The 24,051-nt window shown below is 35.9% G+C and overlaps 1 protein-coding gene across 1 annotated transcript in view; it reads left to right on the top strand.

The window, feature by feature from the left end:
* PHEX (phosphate regulating endopeptidase X-linked) overlaps positions 1-24,051 on the top strand; it is a 278,269-nt gene that overhangs the window by 75,725 nt on the left and 178,493 nt on the right. Inside the window, exons 6-9 of the mRNA XM_074300930.1 lie at positions 7,734-7,802; positions 9,620-9,736; positions 14,342-14,425; positions 15,271-15,416. Coding sequence (XP_074157031.1) covers positions 7,734-7,802; positions 9,620-9,736; positions 14,342-14,425; positions 15,271-15,416 — 416 coding nt within the window. The remainder of the gene's footprint in view (positions 1-7,733; positions 7,803-9,619; positions 9,737-14,341; positions 14,426-15,270; positions 15,417-24,051) is intronic.

Below are 24,051 nucleotides of genomic sequence, written 5' to 3'. Positions count from 1 at the left end.
ATGTTGGAATTGAGTCATCAATTATATATTTTACTTCCCTAATACTTCCTTTGGTTCTGATGTAGAATAGAATGGGAAAGCATTTATGAAATTCTTCTCCAGTGCCAAGCACTGGAATTACAAGGGAAGGGAAGGGAATAAGGAGAAAGAAAATAATCACAAATATCTCATGATCTTTATAAAAATAGCTTCTCCATTGAGAGTCATAGAATGTCAAGATATTTAGAAGAAGCTATATTCAGTGACTACCAGGAGAAGGACTTTCCAGAGAACATGGATAAAATTTACACAAGATGAGAAGGTGATCAGAGGTAATGCTCCATACCTTTGGTGGGAATGCCTTCATCAGTGACATCACACAAAACATTGAATAGAAGAATAAATATGAGTAGATTCCTTAATAATAATGATAATAACTAACATTTATATAGTATTTACTATATTCCAGGTATTGTGCTAAGACTTAATCCCCCAAACAACCCTGGGAAATAAGTGCTACTATTATCCCCATTTTATAGATGAAGTAACTGAAGTATACAAAGGTTAAGTGACTTACTGGGCATTCCTCAGCAAATAAGAGTGGGAGACTAGATTTGGACTCAGATCTTCCAGATTCCAGGTTAAGTGCTCTATCCATTGTACTAGCTAGCTTTATAAACCACAATAAGTGCCATTTTCCCCTCCAGCTTTTATATTAGTCACTATCATTTTTGTGCTTGGATCACTCCAATTATTCTTTTTACTCTCTAAATCATAGTTAAAGCATAGTTGTTTGCATGTAGAAAAACTCAGCTTGCATCCTATGAGGCTACTATGTTCTCATTAGTAAATTCAAGTGTGTATGTGTGTGTGTGTGAGATCAATCTCAAAATATGTACTGATGCACTTATATGAAAGGCAAAGCCTTATCCCTGCTTTCTCCTGATTCTGGCTGCGAGATTTTATCTCTGGTGGTTCAATTTCGAGCTTTCCTTTTCCCAGCTGGAAGCTCTTCTCAATGACTGTTGGCTTTCTTTCTTTCTGGAAATGTGATTCTCTGGGAGGTCTGCTTCAGGACAACAAATCTGCAGAGGATCCCAACATTTTAATTTCAGTTATAGTAGTTGGCAAAGTAGGATGTAAATTTATGCAGCAACCCAAATACCAATACTACCTTGGCTATCTTGTATGTATTAGAATGTCAAGCCTAAAGCATTCAGCTGAAAAACTTCTATGTTATTGTCAGACTTTTAGAAGCAAGCAGAGCTTGGGATGTTTAGAATGACTTGTCAAATGAGGCCTTCCTCTTTGACTAGCAAGGGACTATATTCAAGAAATTCAAATGTGACCTGAGTATTAAGAACCTTATGAATCTTTATGTATCATTGTTATGCAAATATTGGGATTTTTTTTTTTTTTTGTATTCAAAGAGATATTACCTTATACTTGCAGAGAGAGTGCCTGCTGACAATGCAAGGAGTCAATTTTTACTGCTATGGCTTATCTCAAGTTGCTCAGAAAATAAGCACTGTTGGCTTTGCATGTGTATGTACGTGTGTGTATGTGTGTGTGTAGAGCTGAGATATTAAAAATCCATTAGGGATGTAAACTTCCTTCCAAAAAATCTATCTTAATATCCTTGAGTGTACTTTATCTGAGGGATTGGTAAGAATTGTGGCTTAAAGGAAAATGGAAGTCTTATGTAAATTGCATTTTGATTAAGTGTTTTGGACAGTTGAGGCTGCCTGGGCATATTACTATTTAGGGAAAACAATGTTGTAAAATCATTATCATTCAATAGCTCACTTTTGTTTAACACTTCAGCTAGAAGCATAAAGATGGCAAGAAGTTGTTTTATTAGAAATGAAATCTCTCTAATTTTTCTGTCCTGCCTTTTCCTATATCATTATTTGCCAGATGTTTCTTTCCAAAGCCCCTTGGTGAATCCCATGTAGGAATTTGTTATAATTAAAATATTAGTTCATGTATAACTTAAAGAAAAGTCTCTTATTTGCAGTGGAATGTGTTGGATTCTTCATTTTTCCCCTTTTAGTCTATAATATTCAAATTTGATATAAATATAAGAACTTTACACACACACACACACACACACACACACTTTCTCTCTCTCTCTCTCTCTCTCTCTCTCTCTCTCTCTCTCTCTCTCTCTCTCTCTCTCTCTCTCTCTCCTTAACCTATTTCCTAATCATAAAAACAATCAGTGTGGAATTACTGCCATCACTGCAGAGGGGTTTTCCTGTGACATTATTTAACTAGACTTATTCAATCTGTTAAAATTATTTCTTGAAATCATAAACAAACTCAAGTAACTAAATTTCATTTGAAGTATCAGACATTTGGTGCTTACATTCAATTTTAATATTACCTTTCTTGGTATTAGTTGTCTTGTGCTTTGGTATTTCCTTTCCATGAAGCTTATTTTGCTCAGGAGAACTGCCAAATGGCTTGAATATGCTAGATTTAAAGCCAAGAAAACATATATGTAATGCTCTATTTAATGGCCCAAGGCTACAGCAAGAATTTTGAAGAAATTCTAGAATGCTGGTTTGATTTTAGTACTTGGCTCTGTGTCTAAGCTTTCATAGGCAAGTAAAGAAGAAGAAAAATTGGTGAAGAGATGAGAAATAGTATCGTTATCCCTTCCATATCTCAGGGGGGCACAGCACTCCTATGATTTAGAAAACCCTCATAAAACTTTTTGGCCCTCCCTTTATACCAAAGAAGAAGTCTGAATTTTTTCTTTTTTCTTTTATGTGGTGTTTATAGTACCTTATTGTAACATTTAGATTGATTTTATACAATACTATAAGTATATTTTATGCATTTCTGAGTTTCTAAACTTTTTCTGTCATCTGCTTGGTCTTCATGTGTCATCCATCTATGGCTTTCACAAAACTCTCACAAATTCCCATTTAATTTCTTCTGTGCTATATTGAAATCTTGGTGGGGAAAATCTCAATGTAGAAGGGATGACTGTACTAGGCTAGGCAATAGGAAACATATTCCATTTCCACTGCTAGCATCACCAAAGAGCTATGTCTTCAGGCAAGTCACTTCATTTCTCCAAGTCTCAGTTTTCTCACTTGAAAAATTCAGGGTTCCCTTCCTAATGAGGGCTCTAATGTTGCTTCAAAGTGCCAGGATTCCATTATTATTTAATCAATCAACAACAGATATTTATTAAGCATTTACTTTGTTCCAAATATTGTACCAAATGATAAGGAGATAATAGAAAAAAGGTCCCTTCCCTCAATGAGCTTATTTACTGAAGGGAGAAATCATAGGTATATAGAATGAACGTACCCTTTGAGGAGAAGGCACCAAGAACTGGGAAAACCAGGAAAAGTCTCCTGCAGAAAGTACAGTTTAAACTGATTCGTGAAGGAAGTTAGGAGTGTACAATGCTATGGTAAACAGGAGAGTTGTCTAAGGAGAGGAAACAATGCAAACCTACAAAAAGGTAAAATAGAATATTGCATAGGAAGAACAGTAAGTAGCTCAGCATCACTGGACTTCAGAGGGAAGTTATGTGTAAGAATAATGGAAATGTAGAAAGAAGTCATATTGTAATGAGCTTTATGTAACAAATAGGAGTTGATATTTGAGTAGCCATAGGGAACCAGAAGAGTTTACTGAGTAGAGTTAACATAGAGAGATCAAACCTTTTGAAAATCACTTTGGCTCCTGAATACAGGGAAGAGGAGTTAGAGAGGAAGTGCAATTAGAAGGCTATTGTAACAGTCCAAGTAAAACATGGTGAAAGTAAGAATGGAGAAGAGATGATGAATCTGAGAAATGTGGAAAAAATGACAGGATTTAGTAACTTATTACATATTACATACATGTTACATATGTAACATATATTACATATGTTCCATATATGCATATACATATATTATATATATCACATATATAATGAATACATATAGTGAATGAGTGTGGAATTGAGGAAGACATTGAGGGATGGAGCTTTGGTGATTGGTAGGATGGTTACCTTAAATATAACAGGGATGTGGCACAGTGAATAGAGTACCAGTCTTAGAGTCAGGAGGACCTTATTTGAAATCCAGCTCAGACACTTACTAGCTTTCTGACCCTGGGCAAGTTATTTAACTCTGCCTCTAGAAAAATGTAATAAGGACATTTGGAATAGGAATAGTTTTGGGATAAAAGAAAATAAATTCTGTTTTCGATAATCAGGATTTACAATGTTTACAGAGCAGCCAATAGGTGATGATTAGAGTCCAGGAGAGATACTAGAAGAAAATAATTAGCTCTGAGAATCATCTACATAGAAGCCTTCAAATGAGAGGATAAAAAAGAAAAAGGAAGAGTACACAGAGATTTTTTTTTTTGTCTTGTGAGGTTTTCATGATTAGTGCATATGTCATGAATGAATGTTCAAGATCCAGCAAAGAAGACTTAGAAGGCCCAATCAGACAAGTAGAAACAGAATTAAGTGAGAATCATCAAAGACCAGAGAAAAGAGAGTATCCAGATGGTGGGTGGTGGTGATCATCAAAATCAAACATAGCAGAAAGATCAGGTGTAAGGATTGAGAAAAGTCCACTTGTTTAGGAAATTTAGAGACTATTGGTAATGTTGGGAGAACATTCACAATGTCTCATTGTTATAATAAAGTATTTCTTAGTAACCATAGCAGATACAAATATTTAACACCCTAACAGGATGCAGAATCAGGGAAAAAGCAACAAAAGAGCACTAGATTTTGAAGTCAAAGGAATTGAATTGGGATGTGGCTTTCCACCTGTGTGATCCTAGAAACGCTATTTACTCTCTCTTGAGCTCATTTTCTCTCTCTGCAAAGAGAGGATTGGCAATCTCTAAGGAGTCATAAAGACAGCTAGGTGGTGCAGTGGATAATACTGGGAGGGAGAAGGAGCGGGAGTGGGAGACAGAAAGGAAAAGGGGGAGAGAGAGGGAGAGGGAGAAGGAAGATAGGTAGCAGATTTTGCATTAATTGATAAATCTGGATTAAATGAATCTCAGAGGAAGAAAGGTTGATGAATTATAGTGGTACAGGGAAAGTCTAGAAGTGGAAATGGAGATCAAGTAGTATTTTGACTCTCCTGCTGTAAACAGAGAGTTAAAAATATGAAAAAGGTTCAACCAGCAGTGAAGGGATAGCTAGTGATGCGTTATCTTTCATGGAGAGCTAGGTATCTTTGAGTGACAGAAAATGAAGAGAAAAAGGAATTATTAAGTGCTATAAAATGAAAGGACAAAAGGGGAGAGGTAGGAAAATGTAGAGTAGGACATTGTATCAGCCCTCACCTGCTCTGCCTGCCATGTCCTAAGGGCATGAGCAAGAGAGAAAATGCTTTTCTAGCTGGGAAGAAAGAGCTTTTGTTATTCAGGGCCAGCTCATAGAGGCTCATGGAGGCAAGCTCATGGAGGCAAGCTCATGGAGGCAAGCTCATGGAGGCAAGCTCATGGAGGCAAGCTCATGGAGGCAAGCTCATGGAGGCAAGCATGAACATGATCCCTTTTTGTATTGTGGCTCTGGGGGCACCCTGACACCAAGAAGCAGGAAATTCTAATTCATGATAACCAAGAATGAAATAGGGTTGGGGAATTCAGAGAAGGAGGTTGAATGACCTGGGAAAGGCTCTAAAAGCTTTAAAAGTTTCAGGAACAGCTCTTTCTTCTCACCTTAAAAGAAACCACAACTAGAACTTGGCATTGGTTTTCACGGCTTATTATATTGTGATTGCCTGCTTGATACTTTGTAATAATTTAATTTCAACAAATGTCAACCTAGATCTAGTATATGAACTTTTTGTTTGTTTTAAATTTGGCTACTGCATTTTCATATAATTGGTTTCCTTTGTAATCAGATGTATTTTATTTTGTGCATTTAAAAACATTAATCTGAAAAGGGCTTCTCTAAGACTTAGATGAAGGAATGCTGAGTAAAGTGAGTAGAATCAGGAAAACACTGTATATAGTAACAGTAACATTGTGCAATGATCAACTATGATTGACTTTGTTCTTCTCAGCAACCATCCAAGATAATTCCAAAAGATTTATGATGAAAAATGCTATTCACATCCAGAGAAAGAACTATGCAGATTGAAACATACTTTTCACTTTTGTTTCTTTTGTGTTTTTTCTTTTATGTTGTTTCTTTTTTCACAACATGACTAATGTGGAATTATGTTTAACAGGATTGTAATATAACCTATAAAATTTCTATCAAATTGCTTGCTATCTTGGGGAAGAAGGGAGGGAGGAAAATTTGGAACTTAAAATCTTATAAAAATGAATGTTGAAAGCTATTATCACATGTAATTGGAAAAAAAAATAATATTAAAAGTAAAGGAAAATAAAAGGGCTTCATAAAATATTATTATGAAATAGGTTCACTGGACTGCTAAAGGGGTCCACAGCACACGAATGCCTGGTTTACTGAGTACTGAGCATTAAGAAGAGAAAGACAAAAAAAAAATAGAAAACTCCTGCCTTCATTGATTACATTTTACTGAGAGAAAATAATATACATATAACTTAATTAAATGCATATAAGTATTTGGGACAAGGGTATTTTGTAAAATATATAACAACCTGGATTAAAAAAAAAGTATGAAGGCACTTTTAAGCTTACTCTGCATAATTAACACTTTCTTAAGTGTAGAAATCAATAAAACAATAAATCAAGTCTTGATTTCTGAGGTGTGAATGCTTTCCCTGAAAATTTTTAAACAATGTACTTTTAAGTACTTGGCACCTGACTTTAGAATAACTCAGTGCTTTCCTTCTCAGATTATTTACAATTGTCAACAGGCAATCACAGCCTACATGAAAACCAAGTTTATTAAAAGAGAAATGATCATGCACATGGAACTCAGAGTTCCATACAGGATATACAGGACAAAGGAAGGAAGAAATAACTGGAAATCTCCATTTAAAGGAGTGTGGCTTGGGAGGGGAAAGTGCAGAGAAGGTGGGGAAAGGACAAAACCCCTTCTGAAGGGGAGGAGCAAGGGATGTCAAAGGTAGCATTTTTTATCTTTGAATGCTGCTAGACTATGAGAATTGGAGAGTTAGCTTATATGCACAGGTTCCAGCTCCACAAGCAGTTTCTTAGTCTAGTGCAGATGTAGAAAATCATTCATCTCAGTTTATCCTGTATATATCTTATTTTATACAGATTTCTGTCTTCATGTTTTCTTCCTCCTTAGATGATAAGGTCTTTGAGAGCAATTTTTTTTCCCTTTCTTTGTATTCCCCAGCCCTTAGCACAGTACCTAACACTATTGTTGTTGTTCAGTCATGTCTGAGTCTTTGAAAGGTTTTCTTGGTAAAGATACTGAAGCAGTTTGCCACTTCCTTTTTAAGTATATCCCTATTTTACAGATGAGGAACTGGGCAAATAGGGGTTAACTACTTGACCAGGATCAAAAGCTAGTAAGTATCTGAAACCAGATTTTTAAACTCAGATCTTCTTGATTCCAGGCTGCATCCTTTTCCTATTGCACTGCCTAGTTGCTTGATATTAGTAGGTAATTAATAAATATTTCTTGGCTGATTGATTTATAATGATAATTCCTTGAGTTATATAAGTTATTATTTGTTGAGTTCCTATTTGTACAAGCACTGGATAATCTTTTTCTTTTATGGCAATGGAAAAAAGCATTCAGCATAGCCATGGTATACTACAATATAAGAAATTGCAGTGAATTTCTAACTTGGTAATATTTTTATTTTAACAGCTAGATCAAGCAACTCTCTCCTTAGCAGTGAGGGAAGATTACCTTGATAACAGCACAGAAGCTAAAGCTGTAAGTTGTCTTTGTCTTTTATTGCCTGTCTTTGACAAGCAGAACACTTTTCAAATTCATAGTTCAATATTAGAAATGGACTATGCTGCTACCCTGAGCTGGGAGTATTAGAATCTACCATTCCAGATTCTTTGTACAGGAAGAAATGTTGCCTTCTTCTGATTTTGGCCTTTTAGAAGACATAGCTGTCTAAATTATATTAGTCCTTTTCCTAGAAAAGAAACTTTTACTTTTAAATTTTATTATTTTATTCTGAACTTAAACATACCCTTTTTGCCTCTAAATAAAGGTTCCTTTTTATACATATAGCAGAATACAAAAACAAACAAACAAAACAAACAAAAAAAGATTCTGTAGGAAATCACAACTAAAGGATTTTTTCTTCTACCAAGAAAATAGTGGAATATTCCAAATAAATGGAAGAGATGAGAGAGTTCATTACAGAGTCCATTAGCAGATACAAATGAGAATGTAGTAGAAAGTGAGTTTACATTTGTTGAAGGAATTTCTAATAGAGTAGGGAAGAATCAGATGGCATTAACCAGACAGAATGTCCTGGGTCAGCCTAATCTGAAGAGCCTCTGAAGACAGGGTTAGAATTGGAAAATTTTAAATATCTTCTGAGATTCCAGAAGAATGAATTCCTCTAGAAGATGTTTAATCTTCCATTCCCTGTTAATCTACCTCATCCCCAAGCTATCAGGGTTACAGGTCTAGTGTAAGACTACTGAACTGAAGCACAATAAAACTTGCTTGAACCCTGCCCCACATCCCCCTCACTTCCTGGAAACCTGAAGTAGTTTTCTAGATTGGAGAAAGAGTTCAGATCCCAGATTCACTAACTTGGGTGACATATATCAAAGGCAGGGAGCAGGTGCCTTTCATTTTGGAATTGAATGGAGTGAACACCTGCTGAATTGTGAATTCCCTCAATGTTCACAATAAGAACCAAAATGATAACTCACCTTTTGGCTGAGGGTCTGTTGGAGCTGAAACTTGTTTTGCATAATGCCTTTTGCCTAGATAGAAAGGATTCAAAAATAAGAAACCTCATATTTGGAAAGGAAGGTAGCCATTTGAACTTCCTTTATTTGCTGGACTATTAAGTTCTTTCAAAATAACATTATCAGGAACACAATGGAGCTTTTATGGATAGTCATGGAGTAAATGTTAATGCTTCAATGGAGGCTTATCCTCCCTCTGGTCTTCTCTGAGATGAGAATAAGGTTCTTTGTGAAAATGAATTTTTCATAAACTAGAACAAAAACAGAGCAAGTATACAAACCAAACAACCAGGAAAACAAGCTATCTCTTTATATATTGGTGTTAGGATTGGTGAATCAGTTTTCCATTGCCTCCCATGCTTAAAAGCATGCTCCCTTTTAGACATTATCATTCTTCTCCATCATTTTTTTTTTTTTGTTAAAGTTTCATTTGCTTGGGAAGAGGGCTTTTGAACTTTTGGTTATTATTCTGGATTTACTTTAAATTGCTCAAACCCATTACATCCACTTATCATATCCATTTATTTATAACAAGTATCATAAATTTCTAGAAAAATAGTTCTCATTGATCTGTGATGGCTGACTGCCTCTGTCTCCCATGGCAACAGTTCATGTGTGGTTATCAGTTGTCTCTCTCTCAAAGTGGTGGGTGGGTGGGTAGGTGGTGTTACATAAGGCTGGAACTGCATGATGATTGCTGACTGGAAATTATAAAGTATTTATTTCAATTGGCATTTCTACCCTCCCTTGATCTGGATCCAGACATTTTAAGAGATTTGCTGTCATGGTCACTTGACTCTTCATTTTTTCCAGTACCGAGATGCCCTTTACAAATTCATGGTGGATACTGCAGTGCTTTTGGGTGCTAATGTCTCTCGAGCTGAACATGATATGAAATCAGTGCTTAGGCTGGAAATTAAAATAGCCGAGGTGAGTAAATTAAAAAAAAAAACTTCTAAAAAATTTGGTTTAAGAAATAGGTCTTGAATTTATGAAACATACTTGCTCGAAGAACCAATTAGACATCAAAATGGCACCATGTAGCGTCCATTTTGCATTCAAGAAGATACTGTCATCTGGGAGTAATTGGATACTTTCTCCCTTGTTCCCTCTAATTTTAGACTCCTGGCCATGCCTGTGTCAATGCTTGGCTGTGGTGAGAGAATGTGTTCATCACTGCCTACAGAAGCAATATGGAGATGTGCAATGGCAAGCAGAAGAGCTGCCTATGGAGATTTTCCATATGTGTGAGGAAAGCACAGTGCTAGGCAATTAGACATAGAAGGCCTTTAGAAAATACCTGCTGACATGGGAACAAAGAGGACTTACACACTTTTATCCAACCCCATTTTTGATCCCATTATGTCACAGGAAGAAGCCTGGATGTAGATCTTGGTTTGGGAGAACTCAATCAGCAAATACCGAAGGGGTCATTGTGATAAGGAATCATGGGAATCCAAGGATTCTGGCCTTGCTTGTGGCTCTTTGCTAGTAGAAATATGAGGGGAAATTTCCAAAAGATTTCTGGGATAGTGGGAGACAATACAATTAAATTGAGTTATGGAGACCACCTATGATTCCAGGGGGGGAAAGGGAGATCTTTTTTTTACAAGCAGATTTTTGAATACATACTTGTTTACAGATACTATAGGGTTTGGCAACTTTTTTGAAGTGACTTATCAAGTCTGTATTCATTCCATTGTGTGAGATGGAAAGAACATAACAGATTTATCATAACTTCTGTTCCCACCATGACTAGAACATATCTCCCTCCACAATCCTATTTCTTGCTCCAGGAATGATAATCTTGAAAGCCCGCATATCATGGTATTTTGACCTTATGGTTTACCCTCTATTTTCTATTAAATGCCTATAGGGCTCTGCTTATTGTGAAACTGCAGGTGTCTAAGTGTGATTGATTCTGATTTACATCAGAGGCCACCAGGGGCAGAACTTGGCAGCTGGCTGCTACTTTTTCCCACTCTATGCTCTGTTTCCAAAAATATATAGGCAACTTGACTGCATTCTATTGGGAGAGTCTGATTGTCTGCTGCTGCCTAGACATAGTTATCTCTAACTACTGCCCTTCATACCACTAGGGAACTAAAAGGGATGTAAAATAAATTATAATACTTCTTGAGGAACTTTATACATTAAGGAAGGAGGGGAGGTTAGGCCAGTTTAGTACAATAAATCCTTTTAAATATAATTATAGAAATGTGTATAGTACTAATAATGACAGGTGTATATTTAATATGAGAAGGCTTCATGGAAAAGATTCCCTTTATCCATTCATTTAGTTACTCATTGAGGCTGCTAGGTAGCATAATGATTAGAGTATAGAACCTAGAATCAGGAAGACCTGAGATCAAATCTAGCCTTAGATATCTATTAGTTCTGCAACCACTCAACCTCTGTTTGCTTTAGCTTTTTTAATTATAAAAACAGGGATCATAATAGCACCCATCTCCCAAAATTATTGTGAGAATTAAATGAGATAATTATATTTATCCTTTGCATCCCGGGTCAGCACTAGTAGTCTTAATATTTACCTTGCTTCTGGGCTGTGATGATTCTAGAGGAGAAAGTGAGGCAGAAGACTTTGTCTAGCTTGGCTTAAATTAAGTACTAAATATTTGAGAGGGGGTTCAAGAAAAATCTATTTGAAAACTGATCCTTGAAGTGGGTGAAGGATTCCAAGAAAAAGAAGTGAGGAGGAAGAACATTTCAGGCAGGGGAGAGAGCAAAAGCATGGTAGTGAGAAATGGAATCGCATTTACAGAGAATATTATATAGTTTAATTTGGCTGTAAGTTAGAGTAAGTGAGGAGTAATGTGAGATCAGTTTTAAAAGACATGGTGAAGGTAGTCCATGAAATGGAGCTAGATGGTACAGTGCATTGGTCCTGAAATCAGGAGGTCCTGAGTTCAAATTTGGCCTCAGGTACTTTACACTTTCTAGATGTCACTTAACCCCACTTGCCTCTAACACATAAAAAGATAGGTTGTGAAAAGTGTTCCAGGCCAAAGAGATGGGAAGTTTGTGTTTTTTTTTCTGGTACAACAAGGAGGCACTGAAGCAATTGGGCATGATGATCTCTAGATTGCCTTCTTGCTTTGCTCTATGATTCTTGTAATTGGAATGGACAGGGATGCTCAGGATTATGTGTTAGGAATATGAATGACAGCTGTGTAGAGAATGAATTGAAGAGGGAAGAGATTGGATTCAGGGAGATTAATAATGGCAGTGATGATAGTTTGAGCTAAGGTGGTAGATACATCAGCAGAAAGAAGGGAATGGTTTTGAGTTGTAGATATAGAATTAACAAGATTATGGGAGGGGGGGTCAGTGAGATAAGAAGATGTAACCTTAAGTGACTGTAATGATGCTAATGCTGTTGTCAGAAATAGGAAAGTTCAGAAGGGAAATGATCAATTGCATTTTGGACATGTTGAATTGAGCTTTATGGAAATGTCTGTTGATGATATGAGACTGGAACTCAGGAGAGAAACTAGGGCTGGATATATAGATCTGAAACACAACTGCACTTGAGGTATTAGTTAAGTCTGTAGAATCTCTAGAATATTACCCAGAAAGGTTCTACAGAGAGGAGAAGTGGGACTAGAACAGATCCTTGGGTATTAGGATCTCTGGGAGCATACATAGAGGGCAGTACACGGCTGGCGCTACTGCAAGGGAGACTGAAAAGGAGACAGGCAAAAAGAGAATAAGGAGAGATCAGTATCACAAAAATCCAAGTAAGAGAAAGAATTTTGAATAAGAAGATGGCCCATAATATAAAACTGCAGAGAAATTAAAACATATCTCTCTGGAACAAAATTTTGAAATATGGAAGGGTTAAAAGTGGTGATGTATGGGATGGGAATGAGTATATATCTAGAAAGGAAGAATGACTTATGCATGATCATTCAGAGATAAAATAGGGCAAATTTAGTATGAGGAGATCACATTAATGTAAGACTCTAAGAAAAATAAATTTTATTTTTATTTTTCAAAGGAGTACTGAGAACTATGGTGGCATATTGAAATGGATGATATGATAAGGAATGCATTCCATGGGGATAATATTGTTACTGGGCAGGGAAAATGTTCAATATGGGAAGGGCTGAAAGTTTGGTTTCAATGAAAACAGGACATTCAGGTGATGAAGTAATATAGACTGCAAGAAATGTGACACTGGGAGAGTATGAAAGGTTAGTGCTACAGATAGAAATTTGCGAATATGTGCAAAGATGATATGGAAACTCTTAGAAGAGGGATCTAGGAGGAATTTCAAGTCTGGAGGAACTTGTAGGAAAAGAGAAATCATAGACTATAACAATATTAGAAATATTGGGAACTAGTAGTTTCCAGATAGTCTGCTCTTCTTCAAAAATAATTTTCTCCCATTCTAGGAAAAAAGGGGTCCTTTTATTGTTATATTGAGTTTATATTAACACCATAATTATCTGGGTAATTCTGATAAAGAGGAGTGTTATAGTAAAAGATTGTTTACAAGACAACGGTTCAAGTTCTGACTTTGATTAGATTGGCTGTGTCATCCTGGAAGGTCATTTCACTTCTCAGTGCTCCAGGAAAATTTGAAAGACTAGAAATGGTAGATGACTTGCTGATGTGCAATGGTTCCAGAGAATTTCAGTACTGGGAAACTATGCTATTCACTGTAATGATAAAATAAGAGATGTGGATGACTCCAATGTCTCCTTAATATCATTCACCCCCAGAAATTTTCAGGTGAAAGAGATGTTTCACCAGAATTATCTAGTTTCATTTAGTTTTTGAAACCTAATTCTACTTAGATTATGGTCATCACTGTCAGTATTCCACATTAATTTTTCTAACATGTAATTCTCTTGTTAAGGGAATTTTATGTTTATTAAAACAAAGTTTTTTTCTTTCTTTTCTTTTTTACTTTCTTTCTCTCTTTTTCTTTCTTTCTGCTTCTTTTCTTTCTTTCTTCCTTTCTTTCTTTCTTTTTCTTGTCTCTCTTGTTCTTTCTTTTGTTCTCTCTCTCTCTCTCTCTCTCTCTCTCTCTCTCTCTCTCTCTCTCTCTCTCTCTCTCTGTTTTTTCTAAGCTTAGTTCAACATAAGATGAAGTTTTAGGTAGTATCTAAGTGTGGGAAGAATGAGAAAATGTAGGGGAGATGAAGTCTCAAAAATGAAAAATGACACAAAAGAACATTTAGAAAGATAGGGCTTTTCCAAGAAGGGAGAATAACATGATTGTAACTGGCACAAAGAAAGGCAAGCTTATCTTGAAGGGATCAATTTAACTCAATTCAGCAAGTATTAATTGAGCCTCAGCTATGTGTCAGGCATTTTGCAAGGCCCTGAGGATAAAAGGACAAAAAAGAAGCAGCTTTTACCCTCGAGGAACCTATCATTAAAGCCCATCATGATGAAAAATTTTAATTTGATTGGAATGGGCATTAGAAGACATAGCTAGGTTCTCAGAAGTCACATAGTAAACAAAAAAAAGTGCTTAGAAAAATAATTTGGGTTTGTTTTCAACAGATAATGATCCCACATGAAAATCGGACCAGTGAAGCTATGTACAATAAAATGAATATTTCTGAACTGAGTGCCATGATACCACAGGTTAGTAAAACATAATCTGAAAAGTTTTCATTTTAACTGATTGTTTAAAAAGCAAGATGTGTGAATTTTTTGCTTAGGAAAAAATGCCTTTTAAGTCTCTTGTGATCACCATCTCTGCTAGCAATTAGAGAAATAGGATGTCCATTAGCTTGATTGATACAGTGTTGATCTTGACACATGGAGAAGGTATAGCTCCTACAAGCATTTGTAACTGGTTTACTCCTATTTGACAAGTCCAGATTTGGACTTGAATTCAGATTCTGACTTTGCCATTGTATTATCTTGGGCAGATCAGTTCACTTTTTTTTTTTTGCCTCAGTTTTCTCATTTGTAAATGAGGAGGCTGCATTAGGTAATCCTCAAGATTCCTTACAGTTTCAAGTATTGGGTCCTATAATTTAAAGCTTCTCTGATCCTTTTAAAATTTGCTTGGGAGGATGCCCCAGAGAAAGGTGAAAAATGATATATCTAACATGCTGCCAACATCTGTGCAGTGCTAAGGAACGTGTTTTGTTTTGTGTAACATAAAGCTATAGATTTTAAGGAATGGGAGCTCATTTTTTTTTTTTTTTTTTTTTTTTTTTTTTTTTAGATTTGATTTATTACCTCTGGAGGAGAGGTACTTTTAAGTTAAATTTCATTTTTACACCACATTTTCTCCCAGGGCCTCAGATTCCCAATTGTAAATTGAAGGGATTGAACTAGATGGTATCAAAGGGCTTTTTCAGCTCTGGGTCTATCATCTTGTTTTCAAACAGCTGAATGCATGTGGCCAGCTTGCTTACCTTTCTTTGTCTGTGGTTCTCAGTAATTAACTTCTGCCTTTTTTCTCCTTTTCTTTTCAGTTTGACTGGCTCAGTTATATCCAAAAAGTCATAGATACAAAACTCTACCCTGACCTCAAGGATATAGGCCCATCAGAAAACGTGGTGGTCCGAGTACCACAATATTTCAAAGATCTCTTCAGGATACTAGGATCTGAGAGAAAAAAGTATGGACTTTATTATGAATTTCATTTTGTTCAGTGCTAAATTTCAAATCTCTTTCTTGCCACTATAAAAGTGTTTTTTTAAAAGATCATATTTAGTGAAAATTGAAAAAAAACCTCCTAGGGAAAAATGTGTGGCCCTTTGAGGAAGATTAGGCCTGTACTGCAACATGAGTGTAAATAATGTGTTCCTGGCAATGATAACACACTCATGATGTTTCTACCCCAATTCACAGCCCTCTTGGGTAAAAATTACTTAGATGGCCTAAATTGTTTATTATCTCCCCTGATGTTTATGGAATAAGCTATGTAATGCTGTTATTTTTTCTGTGCTTTCCACAGGATTCTTCCTTTTTCCTTTCATTTTGTTCAAGTTTTTTGCTTCATTCAATTTTCTTGAAGCCAACCCTGTTTAATAAGGGTCAGCTATTTTGTAACACTAAACATCCTTAAAAATGAAAAGATAGAAAACCATTATGGGAACCTCTTGGGGTGGGTGTTTGTGTCGGGGAGTGGGTGGGAATGGGAAGGGAGAGTACAAACAGCAAAAAAGTAATTTCAGGTAGTATCAGTTTAAAAAATAAGATTTAGAAAATATCATCCTGTAATTTTAGTATAAAAAACTGCCTGTTGTAATTACAAATCTTTAAGATCCCTAGGAAGTAGAATCTCTCATTCTCAGAAAAGGAGCTAGCATTAGAACTCAGATCTTCTTTGCTAACCTTTCTTAGACAAGTGTGTCACAATCACAAGGAGTAGTGGATCAAGTGTCAGAAACCTGAGTTCAAATTTAGGCTCTGTCACTTACTTGCTAAAGGATGTCAAATAATTACCTCATCTCTTTGCCTTCAGTTTTCACTTCTATAAAATGAGAGTGTTGGGCTAAATAGATAGTATTTATAGGGCACTTTAAGGTTAATAAAACACATTATGGATATTATCTCATTTCATACTCAGACTATCCTTAGGAATTAGTTGCTATTATTATCTCCTATTTTAGAAATGAAGAAACTGAAATTGAGTAAAGTTAAGTGACTTTCTCAGGGCAGGACAGTGGGAGGCTGGGAGGGGGAAAATCATTGAGCTTAAGCATAAGGCAGCCCTTACCCATTTATCTTTTAGGGAAAATTTATTTTGATTTCCCCAAACATCAATTCTTTGAGGGATATGACAATTTCTTTGTTGTACAGCACAATGCTTGGTGAAACAAAACAAAACAAAGCAAACAAAAAAACCCTCAACAAATACTTGGTTTTTAAGAAATTTTAATTCTGAATTTAAGGAATAAAATGAACATTTTCATAATATAGTAGAACAGAAAAAAGATGATTGCACATGAAACTGCAAATCTATTATGTACAACTTGCTATTCCATATACAATACATATTTAATAAATAATAAACATATCATGTAACTTTCTTGTCTCCACCTTTTTTCTTCCCCCTGCCATGTCCCTGTCCTAGAGATGGTTACCATTAGACACAAATATGTATATGTATACATATATATATATATATATATATATATATATATATATATATATATATATATATATATATATATATATATACCTGTGTATATATGTACACATACACACATGTATATATATATATATATGTAAGATCATTCTATAAATAGTTTTTTTTTATCAGTTCTTTCTCTTGATGCAGGTACTATCTTCCTTCATTTGTCCTTTGTAGTATTTATAATTTTCGAAATAACTTAGTCACTCAAAGTTGTTCTTCAAACAATATGGCCATTGTTGTATACAACATTGTCTTGGTTCTGTTCATTTTGTTCTTCATTTTTTAATGCAAGCCTTTCCATGTTTTTCTAAAATCATTGAGCTCATTATTTCTTATAGCAGAATAATATTTCATTATAATCACATACCACAAGTTGTTCAGCTATCCATACAACAAATAATTGTGTACATGTACAGTATATAAATGGACATATAATGGCTATATCTGTCCAGCCTATCTGAAGATGAACATAGTTTAGTGGGAAAATCATTAGATTAGGTGTCAGGACACAAATAAAATGTTGGAATTGTAAGGAACTTTAGAGATCATTTATCCCAATATCTTTATTGTGACATCAGGAATAGAGGTTCAGAGAGAGACAGCGATTTGAATCTATGACCTTGAACAACTCATTTAACTCCATTGCAGAATGAAAGGGTTGGACTCTCATATTCTTTGTTCATTTAATATTCTTTGAAACCCAACTAGGACACACTCACTTTTCATATAGCAATAAAATAAAATCAAGTTACTTTATTTTTTTATACTTTTAACTTGATTTTTAAGTTAATTTTTAACTTACCTAGGAATTTCAGTGGAAAGTTATAGTTCTCCATACCACAGTAATGCATTAGCACTCAATGAATCAGTTTCTCCTCTTTCCTGGGTATATATATATTCAGCAGCTGCAAATTCGTAGGTGCTTCAGGAAATTTTATTAATATAGTTTCTAAAGATGTGTAATTTACAACCAGTGGCTAGACTAGGACCTGGGAGAATTCACTGTATTAGAAAATTCATCTATATGGTAATAATGATTATATTTTAGATTTTTCAGAGATCCTTTTATTTTAAAGAAGGACAAAGAAAGATGGTGAGAGAATAGAATGAGAGAGGATTTTAATCTGGTTCTTGTCAAGATGATAACTTGAACAAATGTAAACAGTAAAGTTCAAAAGGAAAAACACAGACAGAAAATTTACCCCAGAGAGCTATATCATATGTATTCAAACTTTAATTTTAAATATGTGCAAAAATGTTTCCATACAATTTTGCATTGACCATGGACAAGTTCAAAAGAGACAGAAATAATTTAGATTCTGTATATTGCAGTGAAATTCCTCTGTGTGTTGCCCAGGGTAATGGTAGGGCTTTACATTTACCTTGCACATATACACTTATCATATTATTTTACCTTCACAAGAATATTGTGTGTTAGGATAGAAGGAATATTATTAGCCTGACTTATAAAGAAGGAGACTGAGTCAGATATGTGACTTTACTAAGGTCACACAGAGAATCAGTTGTAGCACTGAGGCAATCTGGATAATTTGTCTCTTAACTCTAGGATTTTGCCACATGGTATTCAACTACTATCTATGTTGGAAATATGGTAGAGCAGAGGACAGATGGTGCCTTAGCAAATATTTATTTTGGTGTCCTCAAATCATTCTATCACTTGATCAATGAGCTATTATTATTGTAAGTCTTGGAGCTAATTGATAAGAATTTTTTCTTGTTATTCAGTTGTGTCTGATGCTTTGTGGACCATAGCACTCCAGGTCCTTTTATTCTCCATTATCTCTTGAAGTCCATCTAAGCCCATGTTTGTTGTTTTCATAACACTATCTATCTATCTCATCCTCTTCTAACCCCTTCTCCTTTTGCCTTTAATCTTTCTGTACATTAGGATCTTTTCCTATAAGTCCTCTATTGTCATCTTGGGATCAAAGTATTTGAAATTTATCTTTAGAGTTCATGGAAATAAAAAGATAAAAATGAAAATGAGAGAGACATGGGAAGACTTACGAACTAATGTAGGGTAAAGTAATCAGAATCAGAACAATTTATATTGTAATTACAATATTTATAAAAATAAACAATTAAGAACTCTAGTCTATTAAGTGATCATCATTTTAGTGGACTGATAAAGAAGAAGAATGCTTACCTCATGACAGAGAGATAATGGACTAATAAAAAGAGTAAGAAAGGCATTTTGGGGTGTGATCAATGTGGGAAAATATTTTTTGACTGTATTTATGTTATTTGGAGATTCTTCCTTCTCTAGTTAGGAGGTAGCTAGAGGGAGGGGGAAAAGCTTGATAAGTAACAATATATCTACATGTGTGTATACACACACACACACATACACATATGGATAGAGAGACAGGCAGACAGAAGAAGAAGAAGAAGAAGAAGAAGAAGAAGAAGAAGAAGAAGAAGAAGAAGAAGAAGAAGAAGAAGAAGAAGAAGAAGAGGAGGAGGAGGAAAAGGAGGAAGAGAAGGAGGAGGAGAAGGAAGAGGAGGAGGAGGAAGAGAAGAAGGAGGAAGAGAAGGAGGAGGAGGAGGAGGAAGAAGAGGAGGAAGAGGAGAGAGACATAGGACACACACACATACAGAGGGAGACAGACAGAGAGACAGAGAGACACATACACATAGTAGGGGAGGGAGGGAGGGAGGGAGGGAGGGAGAGAGAGAGAGAGAGAGAGAGAGAGAGAGAGAGAGAGAGAGAGAGAGAGAGAGCACATTTGGGCAAACAGAACAGATTTTTCAATATAGAGGGAACTACTATATGAACAGAGAGAGAAAGTTATATGTGATAAACTGCAAAAAGATCAGTCTGTTGGATGTAGGAGTATATGAATGGCAATAATGTATAATTTAAAAAAGGCACACTGAATCCATGTTTGAAGTGTTTTCAATGCCAAACAGAGGAATTTGTGCTTGATCAGAGAGACAACAGGATACCACTGGAGTTTACTGAACAGAGGAAGTGACATGGTCAGACCAATATTTTAGAGAGATATCTTTGACAGCTCAGTGTGGATAACAGAATTGTAAATAATTTTGAGAGAGGAGAGGTAGGGACACCAATCAGGAGTTATTGCAATAATTCAGGCAAGAGGGCATGAATGCCTGAACCAGGGTGGAGGTATTATGAGTAGAGAGGACAAATGGAGAGATGTTATGGGGGATGAATGGAGGGGAAGGGGGTAGGAAAGGGAATCATCATGCATATTAACACCTACTAATGCCAGATACAGTGCTAAGAGCTTTACAAGTATTCTCTCATTTAATAGACATTTTAACAGATCATTGAATATACAAGATTTGGACACTGTCTAATACTTCCAAGTCTGTTCTAATTTCTACTTGCCCATTTATTATTTCTTGGTTTCATCATTCCCATCACCACCACTGCTGACCCTATTCAACATACTCAATTCAGACCAAAGAACACTTGAGGCTCTAGGACTACAAAGAAGAAAAATGGCATAGTTCTGGGGATAAATTGATAGAAGAGACCAAAGAAGAATCAGAAGGACAGGTGGGATCGATTAACTGGAGGGATCTGGGAGGCTTCATCCAGGAGGTGCCATTGACTTGGATCTTGAAGGAAAAACAATCCAATAAGAACTTTTAGGGGAATCCATTATAGCCATGGGAGATGGAGCTTTGCAAAATCAGGGAGATAAGAGGGCAAGACAAGAGCTGGAGACAATAAATTGTACGATTTGGAAATAAAATCAGAAGATAGCTTGGAATTAGTTGACTCCAATTTTCTAGCTCTAAATATTTGATTCTAAGCTATAGTCTAGCTTATGGAAGACCATGAATACCAGGCTATTTATTCAGTAGATAGTGGGAGCCATTGGAGATTTTTGAGTAGATAAATGAAATGATCAAATTTGTGTAAACATTTGTTAAGCACTCTGCTATTAAGTACCTACTGTATATAAGGCACTGTGCTAAGAGACATTTTCTGTTCTCATAGTGCTCTTAGGGAGCTTGCAATCTAATGGTAGAAGACATACACAAAAGGAAAATTAAAAAGTGAAGGTACATTACTAAAAGAACTCCAAAAGGAGTGTAGTTAAAAGGACCTAAAGAGCCAGCTGGCCTGTCTCAATCCTTCTTAAATGGAGGTATAGGGAAGCTCTTTGTTTCATCCTCTAATCACTGAGGTCCCAGAGGCAAAGGTCACTGAAGTGTGAATACAGTGATTGATTTGATCTTAAAGAATGATAAGTTCCTGGGTGGGTGGGGCATGCATAAAGGAGAAATTTTGAAGTTAAATGAATGATAGTTTAGATAGGGGAAAGACTGAAGGTAACAAACTTGGTTGCAAACTTCATACAATAGTCTAAATGGAAAGCAAAAGATCAGAAGGAAGGAAAAATGAGTAATATTTCAAAAATAGAACTGACAACAACTTGGATATAGGGACTGCGATTCAGTAAAGAGTTAAAGATGAGTCTAAAATTTCAAGCCTGAGTACCTGGAGAGATAATGAGGCCATTAATAGAAATAGAGAAGTTGGAAGGAAGTGTAGATTTCGGGGAAAGATAATGACCTATGTTTTGGTCTTGTAGAGTTTGAAGTGTTTTCAAGAAATCCAAGTAGAAAGATCTAGCAGGTAACTGGAAAAGGGGACCTGGAAGGAAGGAAGTAGAGGACTTAATGGTGGCAAATGAGAATAAGTGAGAACAATCAAAGGGGGTAGTCATAGTTCTGTTGTAGCTGCAGTACCTGTGACTTTGTAGGAGCTGAGTTATAGCTGAAACTTTGCTGGTAGGAAAAAACCTCTTGTCTAAGAAAAGAGCCATAGCATTGGTCACTACAGGTAGGATGGTATATTAAGCAGAAGTTCATCTTGACTTTGAAGAGCTGAATTGACCTTCTGGTCCCAAAGATTGGGTAATGACTGGGAATTAGGCATGAATTTAGGAGGTGGTGGGTAGGGAGAATGACACATTAACAAGGGTGTGGCTCCATCAAATGTTGCTTAAAACAGATTTGAGATTTCTTCACTTAAGAGAGATCCTTAGGTTGTAGTAGAAAGAACAATACAGACTTGGTTTCAGAGGGTTTAGGTCTGAGTTTCCAGCTCCATCACAGTTTCCTTATCTATGAAATGGGAGTGCTAATAGGAGGACTTCTTTCCTCTCAGGGTCTTTGGAAGTGAAATGTTTTGTAAACCATAAGTAAAGTTTATTGAATTGCTAATACCATCAATTTTCCCTTTTTTTGGGTGACTGGTGGTTTCACTGATATAACGAATTGTTGACAAGAAAATTGTCTGAGCCAATGGAAATCTATCTCTGTTCTGACACTAAAAAATCATTTTAGAGAGTGACCAGGGGCACTAATGTTTTGATTTTAAGCCAAAAAGCAGGTGAAGTGCTTTGTCCAAGGTCAAGCCATAACCACAGACCAAATTCTGGATTTGAACCCAGGTCTTCTTGACTCTGAAGCTAGTGCTCCATCCACAAGGTTATCAATCATTCATTTCCATAAATTTGACTAGTACAAAACTTGAATGAAACCTATCATTGCCCTCAGATTCTCATGGACATAGCTTTTTTGTTTGGTTGATTTTTGCCATTTTTGATCTCCTAGTTATTATGTATTGCAACAATTCATTATTTTTAGGACAAACAACAGGTTTCTCTCAAATAGGTTAGTGATTTTTACATGGGGATTTTTGTCTAATTATTTTTCAGCATATAGATATCTATTTTTTTCCTTTCAAAATGATCTCATGGTGGGTGGATTGAAGGATCTTTATGTTTGGAGGATGGCCTATTTTATTTAAGCTCCTAAAGCATTATATGACTCATAAACCACCACCATCCCTAAAGCAAAGCTTGCTCTCCCTCAGGTGCAAATGATCTCTCCCTTCTCAAATTCCTCTTCTAGCACAAATTCCTGTAGTACAGATGTGTCTCACTCTTCATCATAATATAAACCCTTGTGCCCTAGTCCAGTCCACATAGTCAATTGTAAACTCCATGAATAGTCAGTCAGCCTGCACTTACTGAACACCTATTATGTGCCAGGTAGTGTACTAAGTTCAGGGTACACAAAGAAAGATAAAAAATGGCCCTGTTCTCAAGGAACTTAGGACAGGGAGGAATGTATCTTTATGTCTCTCTCCATCAGTGTTTTACACATAGTAGGTGTTTAATAAATGACTACCTTGAAGTGAATTGCCTTTTTTGTCCTATACTTTCCAGGCTTTAAGGCTGCTTTTAACATCAGTTTTAATTTGAGGAAAGTCTAGTTCTGTGCCTTGAAGCCTGTTCAGGGCTAGCTCATATTGAGACTCTCCTAAGGAGGAGCTTTTCCCCTCCATTGACCTTAAGGGAACCTTTGAGACCCCAGCATATCCTTCCTCTCCATGGGCTACAGTCTGATCTAAATACAAAGTAAACACACTAAAGAAGAAAGACTCCTATGGGTCTGAGGCTTTTAAACAGTGCTCAGGAAAGGATTGTTTGTTGACAGTGTGGGTCTCCCAATATGCCTGTCTCTAATAATTGGGTATTTCATGAAGAAATAGCCTCAAAGGGCTTGGATATGGTACTCAGGCTTTGCCAGTTTTTAAAAGAGTATTCAAAATGAACATTGATAACTAGGGACTATTATGTAAAAAAAAAACAAAAAACAAAAAACAAAAAACCTCGATGCCCTAGGAAGCAATCTCATGGTATAGTTTTTGTCTAATGCCTTCTTCTTGGGCACTTTTATTTTCCATTACTTTATTTATTGCCATTTGGGGAAATAACCACGCAGCTGAAAAAGCTTTTTGTAAAAAAAAAAAATTTATTGCTATTTTTATTGACTATTGCTGAGCTTTTTTATTTTTTATTTGTTTGATGTAGCAGAGTATTAGGTTGCAGTGACTCAGCCATTAGGGTGATAACTGTTGCAGACATGGTAATATGAGCTCTCGGAAGTAGAGCTTGATGGAATTCTCTTCCAGTATTTATAACACACTAAGGAAACTCATCAGCTCCATGCCTGACTGGGTAAATATCCCCATATACCATAGGCTAGATAGCACAGGCCTTGTTATATCACTATGTTAGCACCAGTCTGGCTATTAATG

The sequence above is a fragment of the Sminthopsis crassicaudata genome, chromosome 3 (genome assembly GCF_048593235.1).
Source record: "Sminthopsis crassicaudata isolate SCR6 chromosome 3, ASM4859323v1, whole genome shotgun sequence".
Classification (NCBI taxonomy): Eukaryota; Metazoa; Chordata; class Mammalia; order Dasyuromorphia; family Dasyuridae; genus Sminthopsis; species Sminthopsis crassicaudata.
The sequence above is the reverse complement of the archived record's forward strand: the minus strand, read 5'-3'. Positions and strand labels throughout refer to the sequence as shown.